The following is a 15,346-nucleotide window of genomic DNA, read 5'->3' as shown; positions in this document are numbered from 1 at the left end:
TATCATGCAAAGGGTCAACGATTCTGGGATGGTGTGAAACTCCTTGTTCAGAGCTTGTATTGGCTGGCATCCCATTCACCAAAGAGTACCAAAATACATGTATATTTTACTTTGAAATCAAATGTTAAACACAAGAATGGTCAAACTCAAAAATCACAATCTTTGAAAATACATTTATATTTTCTTTTGCAGCCAGTAAAAAATTTTAATGAAATTATTTATGTAGAGCATTTGAAAAACTGATTTGTATATTATATTATGCTGGAATAGAAAAGTTGTAAATCTTGCACAAACATATGATGATTATTATTTTAATAAGATATAAATTGCAATTTCACAGTACTTTAGGTTATAGTTACTGAATTTTATTTTAATTTCTGTTAAGTTGAATTTGAGATTGACCTGGTTTAATGATATTCAAAACATTTTAGATGATAATTTTTATGTTGCAAATATGTTGAAAAAGATAAATTTTGATTTCATTAGTGTAAAAACATCTCACAATAAAATATAAAATATGACCGATTTATTTTAAAAAAGCTAGGAAATTTTTGGATGTAACATTAGTTAAATAAATTACTTTTACTAAATATTCTCAGTTTGTCTGAATATACATTTCAAATAAAATTTTCATAACTTAAATTAGTTAAACAAAAATGTTTTTTGTCTCAAAATTAAAATTCATTTTTCGGATGGTCGATTTTAATCACCAACGAAATTTAAAGTACTCTGGAAATAATCCGCACCGCTTTTTCTGGCGGCAATGTCAACAAAGAAAGACACAAATGTACATTAAGATACATATTGCCACCAAAAGTCGTGTAATATATATATATATGTACAACAGTCATTTTAAATCCCATTAACAAACATGCATACATAAATTCATTGTTTGCAAAATCCTTTGAGATCAAGACTCTTTTGAACATTTGAGGCAAAGAACTTACAAACTGTAGTCCAACATCTCTTTGGTGGACAGAGTGAAAACAATGTCGAGTAAATCAAGAGTATGGCACGTGTCGGGAACATACGAGACATCTAGAAGTATTGACTGGAAGAGCCAAGAAAATAAAAATGTCATTCGAAAACGTTGGATCGTCTGTCTGAATATTACGGAATTAGAGAAGTAGATGATGTAATTGTTTCTATATAAACTTTTGCTTGGTAAAATGTTGACACTGTATTGCCAATTATTTAGAAGTGCAGCAATGGCACTAAAATTCTAAGAGAAGTCGAAAGAGAACGGAAAATCAAATTTTAAAAAATGGGCATATTGCAGATGTGCGCACACAAATTTACATACGTACATACAGTACATACATACATATACACATATAAATGTTTGATTATGCAATTTACAGAAAATGCTAGCAGTTTGTACTGAGATGACTCAGTTTGTGGCAGTTGTAGTTACGATGTGTTCCATCACCGTGTAACCTGCTGACCACTCCTTTGTCTTCCAGTACTGCCATTAAATGAACATTATCACTAGAATACCTCGTCACATCCGAATGACCGACTGGATACTGTACCAATTCTTCCATCGATTGGAAGTTTGCAGCAGACTGAGTTTGACAAGGGTCACATACACTTGTTCCTGAAGCACTGCTAATGGACGATCTAACGGAGATTTGGTCTTTTATTTCTGGCATACTGCTGGTTGCCCGCTCGTAATCTACTGGTTCTCGATGTTGAATGGCCAAATGGTTGACTCGGCGGTTGTCTCTCTCGTGAAGATGGGAGAGAAGAATGTCTTGGCACAGAATTCAATACATGTGCCAACGAAGTGATGGCATTTCTTTCCGGTAGAGCTGGCGGCAGAAGAGGATGATGATGATCGGGCTCAGCATTGCTGCTAGCAGAAGAGTTGTGGCTTGCACTGGAATGGTGACGTATGTGCCCCTGACACGGCTTGCACCTTACCATTGTTGATTTATGAGCATCTTGTAGTGCTTCGTCTTCAATACTTTCATAAATATGATCACCCATGCATTGAGGTTTGTTGTTTTCTGAGAGATGTCCATAAGGTTGACCTTGAATATCTGCCGCTACTCCTAACTTATTACAATATTCTGTGACACATTCAGAATCAATTACTGAACAATCGGCCATTGACAAATCATCTATATTACCACAATGAGACTTATTGAGATGGCGGGTTCTTTGAAAAGAACGTCCGCAAGTGTTAGATCTGTTGTGCGGGAGCGTCATTTCTTGTCCGTGTTGGAAAGCTATCGGCTGCTGACTCTGATCTGTAATTACAAAATTTATTGTAAAACTGCACGTTGCTTTTACAACAACAATCTAAGCGTTATTACCTTGTGAACTTAATTTTAAAACTGAAGTACTAGTTGATGATTTTCTATCTTTTCTGTAACTCCAGGATTGACGAGGCGACTGAAAAATTGACTTAAATTTTATAGTTTCAGACTACAATGTTGCATTATACTATATTTAGAAACATTAACTCACACTTTGATCTCCAGAGGTTGGTGGTGCAGATACTGTGCCATTTGACTGAACATAGAAACTTGATTTTCTTTCTTGATTTCTTGTTCTTTTGAAACAATAAGGTAACCATTGTCTTTGTCTGACAAACTTTTGATACTCTTTTTGTACCTAATGTTAAAGAAAGTTTACATTCAGAAATTTATACACACATTTATTTTTTCAATAAATAAAATGACAGAATTTTTATATATACCTTGTCATTCTTGACACAGTGGAAGATGAAAATGAACAAACCCTGAAGGCTATTGAGCACTGTAAATACATAAGCCATTACAACAGATTCCTGATTCAAATATAATAATCCAAAAGTCCATGTCAAGCCCAGTAAAAATATCAAAACCATTGCTCCACGAATCCATGCCCTACAAAAACAATTTTTTCAATAAATATCAAACAAATTATTTTAACACATTTTTTTTAAAATAAAATGATCAGAAAAACCAAAATGTTTGTCTTACATAATAACAATTCTCTGTTGTGAGTTGGGATCCTCACTTAAGATTGCATGAAGTAAAAAGCATTTTATTTAATTCAAGTATGAAATTATGTATATACAAGAAAATTTACATAATACTATTCTTAGAGATTTTGTAGCATAATAAATAATTTTACAAATAAAGACAGTCTCCAACTTTGAACGTATTGCATTCCTAAAAAGTGTACAAAAGCCTATTGTTAGAGAAGAGATTTTATAATGTTTCTTTTAGTTACAGTAGAGAAGTTTTGGTTTAAACATATTCACTGTAATGATAGACAATAAAGAATATAAGCATTACTCTATGTTAAAACCAACGTTTACAAATTATTTTGCTGTTACCAAAATCAAAACCAGCAGAAAGCACCACCACAATTGTTTTTAGCTGAAAGATTGCAAACACAAAAGTCTATTTTTATGCTGTACGTCAAATTTAATTTAGAGGTATATGAGCAAAAATTATTGTGACACTAAAAATTACAGCCTGACATTGTCACAATCATATTCTTAATTTATTTAATATAAAATATATATTTTAAATCCAAATTAGTGTTTTCCCCCTGTACATCATACTTTTCCTGACAACAACAGAGTCATGCTGATCATCTACGTAACTCTGTTCAGTGGAAAAACTGTTTTAATTGAAATCACATGACTTCCTGTCTAGACTGGAAGTTCCTACATAGTTAATCAAGGCCTCCTGCTGTTAAATTTTCCATATCTGGTCTTGACTTTCATCTATCTAACACCATTTTCAAGATTAAGGAAGGATAGACAATGGATGACAGTGGGAATTTATAGATCTACAATCTTTTTTCAAATTGCAGCCCAAAAAAACATTGTAAACAAAAGAAAGAGTGAGTTGTCTGAAAGCTGAGGACTGTCTATATATTATTTTTAGAAGGTCGACTTTAAAATCATTATTTTTTCTTTCATACTTATTTTAATAATTTGAGACGTAAATAACAATAATACAGTTTTTTAATATATTTTAATAATAATTTATATAACATATTAATTTAATTTCTTAAATAACTTATTTTATGTAGATAATTTAGTATTATTTGATTTTTTTGTATATTTTTCAACACTAAAAATTAATTTATTTTATGATAATGATCATTAGTAATTAGTTTCTGAATTATTATATACTCAATAAAACCACTACATTTATTAAAGTTTATATAAAAGCTAATTCAGTATATGCACTATGTTTATAAAATAATGCAGATGTTTTGTATCAAAAACAGAATATCCGTAAAATCCTTGTTCACTTAAATATATTTATGGAATTGAAAATCATAATTGAAATAAAATTATGTATACTATGATTTGGTTCACTTGCAATTTCAGCACAAAGATGGTTTGAAGAGAAAACCACATTAATATACTCCTCTAGACTTTCAGTATACAGTAGAACCTCGCTTAACAAGCATAATTCATTCCAGAATCTTACTTGTTAAGCAAAACAATTTTTCCCATAGAAACTGATGTAAAATACGATAATGCATTCCATGCCGAAAAAATACTCAAATATTTTATGTATAAAGTTTATTAAAAGAAAATTACACAATATACATTAAGAAGCATGAATCATCATCATCGTTTCTTCTAGCATGGAATGAACCAATTTGAAATGTGAATTTTTTTTATTTTATTTTTTTTGTTTTCTGCAAATCAATCACAGATAATATGTCTGATGAAGATGCCAAATTTTTGGACTGTAAAGGCTATAATTAAATATTAGAAATTAATAAATTTGATGAGATGGCAGCATAACTGCCTATCTCTATATTAAATTTAATAATTATAAATAAATTAATTTTTAATTTAGACATTTAAAAAATTTAATTTGGAATTGGTCATTAAATCTAGTACGAGATGGCTTGTTTATTATATAACAGGCTATGATTGTCGACGTTTATATGTAATATATGTGATCACATGCGACACTAAGATGCTAGCGGAAAGAGTTCTAGACACAGACTGATGGAGCGTGTGCACAATCCAGGATTTCCCCCCTCCTTGTCACTCGTTATGTAAAACGTCACTTGTTAAGCAAGTCAATTTTGTACAATTTGTTTTGCTCGTTAAGAGAGGTTCCACTGTAGTTCGACGAGTAAAAAACTCTTTCAGAGGAGGATTGATTATTTGTTAATTTCCAATAGTAAAATTATTTTTATCCTTAAAATTGCAGCTTTGAAGTGAAGGATTTTATGTACATCCTGTATATATACATCCTTTCATTTTTTTTTTTAGTTAATATTCATAATCTTTAACAAAAACTATGTTCTAAAAATTAATAATTAGTCAATTATATATACTTAAAACAACAGAGGGAGAAAATTTATCAGATATATTTGATGAAAAAACAAATTTCTAACCTCAAATTGGTCAATTTCGCATGTTCTTTATTCTTGAGAGCAGTTACTAAATTTGCATGACGACACATCATGTAAATGGCAACGTTTATGAACACTACATTAGCCTGTTGAAAGAAAAACATTGAATTTAATATTTGATTTCTAGTGTAAAACGTACTAAAATAGCAAAAAGAATTTCTATAGTTAAAACTGTTTAAATTATTATAAAATTAATTTTTAAACACATGAAAATAGTTTATTTAGTTTGTCACATTTAAAAACAAGTCATTTTAGTTAATGAATTAATGTTCAGCATTTTAGAACTTAATTTTGTTAAGATGCACAATATATATGTCAAATTATACAGGATATTTCAAATGATGACTTTGAATAAAGCAAAATAAACAAGTAAAATCAACTGCTATATTCCGATGAATTTTTTCAGAATTGGGCACGATTTATTTAATGGTGTGGCATTAAAACTGCATAAATCGACTACTTTCCCTTCTTTAAGACCAAAATAAATAATTTAAAATGCTCAGAAATAATTATTAAGTTGGTTTGTATGTGAATTCAATTGCAATGGTATCACACAAATACAAGCAAAATATGAAAAAAAGGACAAATTCCTTGTTGGGGGGAAAAACCAATTGAACAAATTTTAAATATATATACAGTACCAAACTAGTTTTTGATCTAATAGACTAGATAGACTATAATTTTATAATGGCAACTGGAGCCACACGCAACCATTTGAGAACCATCTGGAGTTCTTGATTGCCCATTATATAAGAGGACTTGTTTAAATGTGACAACTGCTGATTGCTAAATCACTCTGATCATATTTGAGCTTTTTCCAATGCTGTTGTTAAATGTGTTAGTCAAAAATATCAGAAAAGAACCTCCTTGTCATAATATATACACACTACCAGTGTGAAATCATGCAAGTGCATGGTATACATATTTTAAAAGCATATGACCAGTAGAAAAAAATAATTATTTCTAAAAACTGATTTTACATAAGAACAAAAATTCATTCAACAAATCTCTCTTGCTTTCTAATTGGTTTTACATGCGAGTTTATGACTTTACTCCATAAGCCTCGCATTCTGTGGCACATGGAGTGAAATTTCAAGATTAAATACACCATTTTTACATAATTGCTAATTTATACGTACTAAAAAAGGAAAATAATAATATCTTGCTGAACTACTTCAGAGTTAAAATAAAAGAGCCAGTCTTTTAAACCAGCAGAAAATTACTCGACAGGTACTTTCGATCTAATTACAGATAGTCTACTACTCGGGTCTACTTGATAACTTGTCGAGCGGATCCGATGATGATCTGTAATTAGATCTAAAGTACCCGTCAAGTAAAATAATTTTCTGCCGGTATAAAAGACCAGCTCTTTATTATTTTCTCATTCGTATAGAAATTTCAAGATAACTGCAATTGGTTGCAATTCTTAATTTAAAATAATCAAGTAAGTAGTTTCACTCTTTCTAAACTTTCAATATCAGTTCGTAAAGATAATGTCTGTCCGTAAGTGAGATTATTTTGGATAATATTGTATGGAAGAATGTATAAAGTTTTTAGATAGTCTTCAATTTTATGAACTAATTTCATCCATTTAAAAATAATAGTTGCCGTTCTAAAATATTTGGCAATACGGTAAGAAAAAATTTAGTATTGTAGAATTTTTAAAGTTTAAATACATTTACATCTACATTTTTTTCACTTTGATACCAGTCTTAGACCAAATCACTTAATAATTAAAAACGGAAAAAAAAATCATAACTTATATAAAAATGAAAGCAAATTAAATCATAAGAACATGAGCAATTGCTAGTATCAAATATTACAGATATATATTAATACTTTGATAATCATGGACAGAAGGAAATTCTCTTCCATATTAGCATAAAGTCCAAATAGTTTAGGCTTTCATTTTTTGTCTAACTTGGAAAAAGTTTCATTTAACTTGAAATATATTAAAAATTCTATTGTATATAATGTCTAAGTATCTTTTCTATGTTTACATTATAAATTTTAATTGGAGGAATATGTAAAATGCAAAAATTTGGATACATTTGTGTTTTGGATAATTAATAATAATTTTAAAAATAAAAATTAAGCAGCTTGACTGTTCAAACGATGATAATCATATTTATTAGTAAATAGAAAAAAGTATTTCTAGAGGCTATTTTTGGTTTAAAGTGTTTACAACAGAAATTATTATTTAACTGGTCAACAATGCAAAACAGATTTGTAGATTTAAAGGAAAAATATTTTAATAGTTATTATGTTTGTTTAATTTACGTTGTTAAATTATTTAAAGTCAATAATTATTTTGAGTCATACAAAATGAATTTTTAACTACTTCGTAAATTAATTAATAGCATAAGTCAGTTTAATCATAACCAAATTCTCTCTACTGTTAATTGTTTCATTTGTTCCAAATGTTTTATTCTTACTGTTAAACAGAATCGACTAATGTTTTCCTAATTAGAACGACAACATAAATATTTGAAAATTTTTGAAATAAAATCCTTGATATGAATTTATAATTGAGTAAAGAAATATAAATCAACGATTTACTATAAAAATAGAATTAAAAAATGATATGGGAAAAAACTAATAAGAATAAGTATTTTTATATAATGTGTTATCAAGTAATTATAAATTTATTAATGTCATTGATATCCATGTTCAATCCATGTTAAAATTCAATATTTATACAACTACCAGGAGACAACATATAAGATGCAATAAATGCAAAACTAAGATTTATTCTGATACTTGTGAACATTAAGAAATATTAGATTTTAAATAACTACCAATATCTACAAGTGACATGCTGTACAAGTCAATTATTCTGTACATTTCTTAATTTCATTCTACTTGTTTTGAGTTTCAAGTCAAGTTATAAAATCCCTCTATTTTATACAAAAATCAGTATTAGGCCAGTCACTTTTTCCCCAGTATTTCAAATAGTAGTATTTAACGTTAGCAAAAATTGACATTTTTGTTCAATTCTTCAATATTCTTTATATCTTTTATATATTTATTGTATTTCAATGGATTCTGTAGTCAAAGAAATCTATTTGTGATATGGATGCAGTTATCTCGTATCTGTTATCTCAAGTCTTTTGGACCAAGTTGAATTGTTGATCTGTTCCGTGTGAATAAACCATGAAGGTATAGATTACATTCCTACACAAATTCCATATGATAGAATATATTATCGTATATTATTTCCGAAAAATTCAAAAATTCTCTCGTTTCATATTTTAACTGCCACTTTGTTTATTATTATGGAATGGTTTTGTCAAAATATTTAAAATTTGATATACTTTTTTCATAATTCAACATATATATTATTTCAAAAAAATTCAAATTGAATCAAAAATGCTCCCGACTGCAAAAGGATGAACGATTTTTTGATTTTAAAGCAACAAATTAAAATTAATTTTATCATCTTGCATTCACTCTTCTGTAAGATTACTTAACCTAAGAAAATTTCTCAAACAATAACTTATAAGAGTCAAATATTTTTATTACAGCAAAGCTTTTATGATTATTCAATGAATGAAGTATTTACATTTAAATAAATTTGATGAGTGTTTTATATAATCCTAACAAAAATGTCTCTTTGTGGCTTAATTCTTAAAATAAATGTATCTAAAATGTAAGCAGTATATAAAGAACATATCTGAATTTAAGGATATAAGTAAAATAGATCACTAAATGGAAAAAAAAAGACTAAAAACTAAGCAACACTTTGATATAAAAAGTAAAATAAGAATTTAAACATTCTATAACAATTCTTATTATATGAAATAGTCAAAATTTTATTAAAATTTTTAAACAAAACAAAGTGGAGACAATTAAGTTGGCATGGGACACCTTATTCCCAATACAAGTTAGAGACTTATTGCTCCAACCAGACACAGGAGTAAGGCCTTAATTTGCAGCACATTCTACCTCTCTTTTGGATGAATTTGCTTAATATACAAAGAAAGGAATCTTTCTTTTCATATTCGAGATATGGACATGTGCCTGTTATAAGGAAAAACTTTAATATTTAAATAAACTTCACATCCAATTTATTTTGTCTTATACATAATTAAATGTTTTGCAAAATTTTGCAAATGTGTAATCTACTTTGAAAATGTAGAAAATATATAATAAACAGAATAAAATTGGCAAACTTACTTCGATTTGAACTTTTCTATGACAAAATATAAAGACGAGTAATAAAAATGATAATATTCCAGCAGAACTTTAATCAAGAATTAAGGTGTGTATTTTTATATATTTTATAAATCAAAAAAGTTTTCATTACATTAGATTAATTCTGTTTTGTGTAAAATTCAGAAATGTTATTTTAGTAAAATAATTAAAACGAGTAACTATTTTAATTTCTTTTTAAATTTTAAAAATTTTTACCAAAATAAATTTGGTGTGTAATTAATAATTAATATTATGTACTTACCAGTAGGATGGCAATTACAGGACCAACAAAACTAAAAATGAAGTAATTGTTGGCCTGTAACCAGCAGTGATGTTTAGTTCCGTAACTAGAGGGATCGACTGCAGCCGAAATACCGACAATTATTGCAGGAATTCCATAAGCCAATAAATAATACCAGAAGACGCGTGATTTTTCTGTCTCGAACACTTCGATGAGCATCACGTACAACTGGAAACCTTCTAAAAACATCCAAGAAAAGGCAGCAAGGAAAAAATAATGTAATAATCCAGCTACAATCCCACAGATAATTGGAAGATGGGTTTGAGCAATTCCTCCGACAAATACAATTTCGGCAATTAATAAACAGGCGCACAGATTTTTATGAATTGTAGTTCTATCGCTTTTGAGTCCCCTGTGAAGAAAGGTTTCTGTTAGTAATGATTTACACAAATTTCATATTGTTATAAATTAAATTATTTACCTCAAGAACTGAAATGCCAATATAGTCAAAAAGAGACAAACAATTGAGACAATACAGCCAACGTAAGTTATCACTCGTAAAGCTACTTCGTGTCCATAGGATAACTGATAAAATAAATTACACAATATAGTGATATAGTGGACATTCACTTAAGAACAATGTAAAATTTATATTTTTACTTACAGGAATTGCTTGTACATCCATTAATATAGCAAAGTTTGTCAGATGATTGCAAGAACAAACTGTGTGTGTGTAATTATAGCCAATTACCATACATCCTTTTTGTGACCATTCACTAGAATTCATAATATTTTTGTCAATTAATAATACCAATTCTTCTTCTAAAAAACTTTAGAATACTTACCTTCTCTCATAATTCCAAAAAACACAACGTGGATTTGTAACATTTTCAACCTGTACCAAAATATTTTTCACACTATTTAATTTCATTTTAATTCACACTATTGTTTTGGTAGCAATTTTATATGATAAAATTCTTTCTAGGATATTGAATTACAGATGTACATTACGAGTAAGTTAAAAATAGAAATTGTAAACAGTTGACACTGAATGAAGTATACATAACCTGTTTTTCAAGTATTAAAGTAGATAAAAAAACAAAGAAACAGGTTTAAATTCAAGCACCTTTGTTGATTTAATTAATCAATAAAAGTACTCGAGTTTAAGCTTTTTTCATTGTCTCTCTTCTAATTTAGCACTCACAAAATAGGTTATACTTGTATAGTATGCGATTAATTGTACGTGATGTTTATGTAATGTCTTTCCATATCAATGGATTGGCATTATATATTAATTGCATATTTATTATTTAAAGTATAAAAACTTAATTTGATAAGACAAGTTATGAAAAACTTTTGACTTGTGTTTTAGTAAAATTTTTATTAAATATAAGATTAAACTGATCTGTTGATATCGACATTTACTCTTACCTGCATATGTTTAAGAGTGATAATGATTGGCTTTGATAGCTTAGTAACTTTCTTCCTTCCTAAAGCTACACCTAATATTTTACTATTAACTATCTCTTTCACACTCTTTTCCAAATTCTGCATACTACTGTACATAGCATTGGGTGGGTCGGGATCTAAGATTTCATCCAGTTTGTTATACATTAAGAATATTACTGTCACTATACCTAAAGAATTAATTGAAATTTTCATTTTAAATACACAAATAAAATATATTCTTACTTCTATGTAATATATTACCAACCATTTTTTGCATTTTCTTGTAAACACTGAGAAGATAGATATACCGAACTTTCGTCTCTCCATTTTGAATTGTCTTTATTCCTAGGCAGAGTCATGTCACGAACCGAATGCATCTGTAATACATTAACTTCTACCACTGAAAATTAAATTTTAAATTTGGATCAGGTTACAGAATAATTCAGAAATAGCAATACAAAACAGCAATTAACTCACAGACATTATCTTGTTTATAATCAAATTGTTCATTATAATTCTGAGTATCTGCTAAGAGTAAGGCATTCTGCTCGAGACCTCTTAAAAGTGAGGATGCTGCCAAATCTTGATCAGAATGAGGGAGATCGTTCCAAGAGTCACTGTGAAGTTCGTCAAGAATATTGCTGCTAGTATCAACTACTGCCTAAATGAATTTAATAAATTTAAACAACGTTAAAAATTGGAAAGTTTTAATTTTATTTAATCAAAAATTAATATTTAACCTGAGTCAGTTCTTTAACTACTTGATGCCGTTTATCCACAGAAAATTCCGAAACATTCTCCTCCATCGTTGTCACTAATTTTTTAATAATGCTAACAGTTTTCAAGATGTCTCCTCCATACAACAGCTTATCTCTAGTAATGGAAGCCAGTTCAACTGCAATGTTGACCAAGGAATCTTTTTCTTTAATCTAAAAAAAACAAAAACAACAAATTTGTCTTATTCTAGTTATTACTATCAAAAATTTTTTGACATTAAAACAGAAATCATAACTTATTATTGTTAGTGAATTAAAACACAGATCTTGAAAATATATGCAAATAGATCTGATTTACCATATTAGTCTGAGTATGAGATGCTTCAGAATGCAAGACATGCTCAATTTTCAAGAACTAAATTTGAAAATAAACACTTATTAATTACACACACTTAACATATATACTAATAAATTCCATTTTAACTGAACAAAATATCACTACAGAAGGGGAAAATAGCAATTTTCTACTAAGAAAGTACAAGCTATTGAATCTTTAAACATCTACGTCTTTAAAAATTGTATATCGTAACTAATATTGGAATATTGATATCTCCTAACAGCATATTGTGAAAGGATTGTTAATGTAATCTAAGAGCTTTTAAATATGGTAACTAGCAACAAGTTAATGTAAATGATCAATAAACAAATTGCATGCATCCCTTACCAACTGGGGGGGTTACATTCCAAAAAAGTGGTACAGGCAGTAAAACCACAGATGGTTAGAGAACGAACAAAAGATAATGACAACTACTTTTTATTACAGCAACACATATTCTAAAGTATTTAGTTTTACATCAAAAATACAGCAATAAAATGAACATTTTTGAATCTTAAGACTGTTTCAAACTGATTGAGAAGCATCACAACTCTTTTAACAAAAGCTGAGAATTGAAGACAAATTTAAAAAATACGAAAAACATTCGAACATTTTTGGTGCATTATTAAAGGGCATCAACAATCTTTCTGATCTTTACTTAAAATTGAAAATATGTTGGTGACCAGATCAATATTTATATGATGATTAGTATGGTTGTAGACCATCAGTGATAGATAAGAGAATAAAGTCGATTTTGGTATTTAATAACAAGTAATTTTTTTAATTAGACAAAGAGAGAATTTATACTTATTTTAAAGCACAGTATAATTTATTCATAATCAAAATATTAAATATTACTACCATATATTTTTAAATAATGGTTGGAAAAATGACAAATGAATCCCATATGTATCTCAAAAAGTATCTTTAAAATGTAAAAATACTTTGAAGAAATTTCTTCAAAACAATGCATTTTGCATGTTAAAAAAAAATTTGTGAAAATAACTGTATGTTTTTATTCATAAAAATAAAAGTTGACTTTGATAAGATCGAATTAAACTAAATGAAAAAAATTCTGTTGGATTTTGTCTTGCAAATTAGTAATGATTTGAAACATTAAATTAAAAATCTAGAATAAAACTTTTCTTATAATTCTATAACTGATAAAGTTAAACATTATATGTTTAATCAGTTCACAATTGAATTTATTAATGAATCTTATGAGTATTAAATTTATACTGTCATCAGCATTTAATGTTACTCTTGTACTGTGATGTGATATGTATAAATTTTGCATGGTTGAAGATTGTCTCTGAACTTATCTTAGCCTAAGAAAATATGGATAAAATAGAAATTTTAAGTCATAATTTCCAAAAATTATATGTACAAAGAGCACTATAACAATTGACAGTGTTTATCATTTCATTTCTAAGCATATTATGAATGATAAACATATTTATCTTTCCTAACTACAATCATTTGAGATTCATTGCATTCATCAGGTGATATACGTATTTAAATCATAAGAATCTATTTAATACTATACAAGAAGAATCGATTAAAATTACAATTAAAAATAAAATAATCTTAAACTTAGCTAGTTTAATTTGGAATAGCTAGTTTTTAGGATTTCAAATACACAACTCTTAGTCAATTTCACCATGAAATATAATACGGTATACACCAAAATAAATGCATAGAAGTAAAAAAGATGCTCCTCCCTGGTTTTAAGATATGAACATAGCTTAACACCAAGAAAACAGATTTTACTTTATGCAGTTTCAATATTTTGATAGTTTTGTATATTTTGGAAGGAAGCTTAAGTAGGCCAATCATAGCAAAGTTAGTGTTGGAAACTTCAAATAATATCACTAGAAGGATATTTTCAGAACCTACTGGGGCAGTAAATCGGCGGAGACTATCCGGTAAAGTGGAGAGAGATGGATGCCGTAGAAGTCGGCGGGAGAGAGACCTATTTTGGTGGTAGTTTGTTTAGAAATAATCATACTATAAACCATAACACAAGATGGCCTAAAGATAGATGGTTGATTAAATTACAAAATTAATTTAATTCTTTCCTGGAAATAATCTGGCTTTTAGATACATTTATTTAGAAAAGTGAAAATAGAATTAATTACAAAAGTGCACAGAAAATTATAATCAATTTCTGATGTTGCAAGAAAGAAATTTAAAACATTAATGCAACTTGTTTTCAGGAAATTTCTTTATTTTGAAAGAAATCTCATGATTTATTTATTGTAAGAGGTTTTTTGTGAGATTATGTTTTTCTGGTAGAATATTCCAGCAGAAAAACAATCAGATGATATTCCTTACCATCAAATCTCTGAAATTATAAGTGTAATAATGTACTCATCAACAAAATTCTTTTATTGTTTTTGTAGTACATAATTTCCTGTTTTATGCTTTCAAGATGAATTATAATGGATCCAAAAACATTGATTTGTAAAGGAAATAAGTTTAAAGAAATGTGGAATATTTGTTCTTTAATGTAAACAAACAAACACACAGTATGTACCATAGTTGTCAACCCAATTCATTCTTGTAAATACAAAATTATCAAAACTTTGAGAAGTTCAAGAGCAGCTTACAAGGAATTAAATAAACTGAATGAATTATGTGATATGGTAATTTGTGTCGTTTACTTTGTCTTTACTGCAATCCAATCATGCATTACGAGCTGATGACTTATCCATAATTTGATTTTTTAATTATCACACTTGATCAACACCAAATTTAAATGGATTCTAAAAATTTTTGAATTTATTCCATTATTCCAAATTTGGATTAAGACAGATTTTTTAAAAAGTAGAATCCTATCTTTTTATTTACGTAGTTTTTAAATGTAATTTATTTTTTCTTTTTAATTGTACCTTATTCTTTGTGTATAAAACTCACGATAACTTAACTTGTTAGAGATGATTCTTTCTTTAATAAATGAAAGAGCAAGTATTTCTTAACTGC

General features: G+C 28.1%; 1 protein-coding gene across 8 annotated transcripts in view; it reads right to left on the bottom strand.

The window, feature by feature from the left end:
- Positions 1-563: 563 nt before the first annotated feature.
- LOC136973806 (adhesion G protein-coupled receptor L3-like) overlaps positions 564-15,346 on the bottom strand; it is a 118,290-nt gene continuing 103,507 nt past the window's right edge. For 6 of the 8 annotated variants that reach the window (XM_067268581.1, XM_067268579.1, XM_067268580.1 and 3 more), the window contains 14 exons: positions 12,013-12,201; positions 11,750-11,933; positions 11,538-11,672; positions 11,255-11,460; positions 10,669-10,718; positions 10,488-10,599; positions 10,305-10,408; positions 9,845-10,235; positions 5,371-5,474; positions 2,970-3,005; positions 2,705-2,873; positions 2,473-2,619; positions 2,319-2,397; positions 564-2,252 (listed from right to left, as the gene is read on the bottom strand). In XM_067268581.1, coding sequence (XP_067124682.1) covers positions 1,621-2,252; positions 2,319-2,397; positions 2,473-2,619; positions 2,705-2,873; positions 2,970-3,005; positions 5,371-5,474; positions 9,845-10,235; positions 10,305-10,408; positions 10,488-10,599; positions 10,669-10,718; positions 11,255-11,460; positions 11,538-11,672; positions 11,750-11,933; positions 12,013-12,201 — 2,538 coding nt within the window. In that variant the 3' untranslated portion in view covers positions 564-1,620. The remainder of the gene's footprint in view (positions 2,253-2,318; positions 2,398-2,472; positions 2,620-2,704; positions 2,874-2,969; positions 3,006-5,370; positions 5,475-9,844; positions 10,236-10,304; positions 10,409-10,487; positions 10,600-10,668; positions 10,719-11,254; positions 11,461-11,537; positions 11,673-11,749; positions 11,934-12,012; positions 12,202-15,346) is intronic. The other 2 variants (XM_067268583.1, XM_067268585.1) reach the window with 1 other exon arrangement.

Source organism: Centruroides vittatus, unplaced genomic scaffold (genome assembly GCF_030686945.1).
Source record: "Centruroides vittatus isolate TY-2023 unplaced genomic scaffold, ASM3068694v2 contig_329, whole genome shotgun sequence".
Classification (NCBI taxonomy): Eukaryota; Metazoa; Arthropoda; class Arachnida; order Scorpiones; family Buthidae; genus Centruroides; species Centruroides vittatus.
This window is presented reverse-complemented; position numbering and strand designations above follow the sequence as displayed.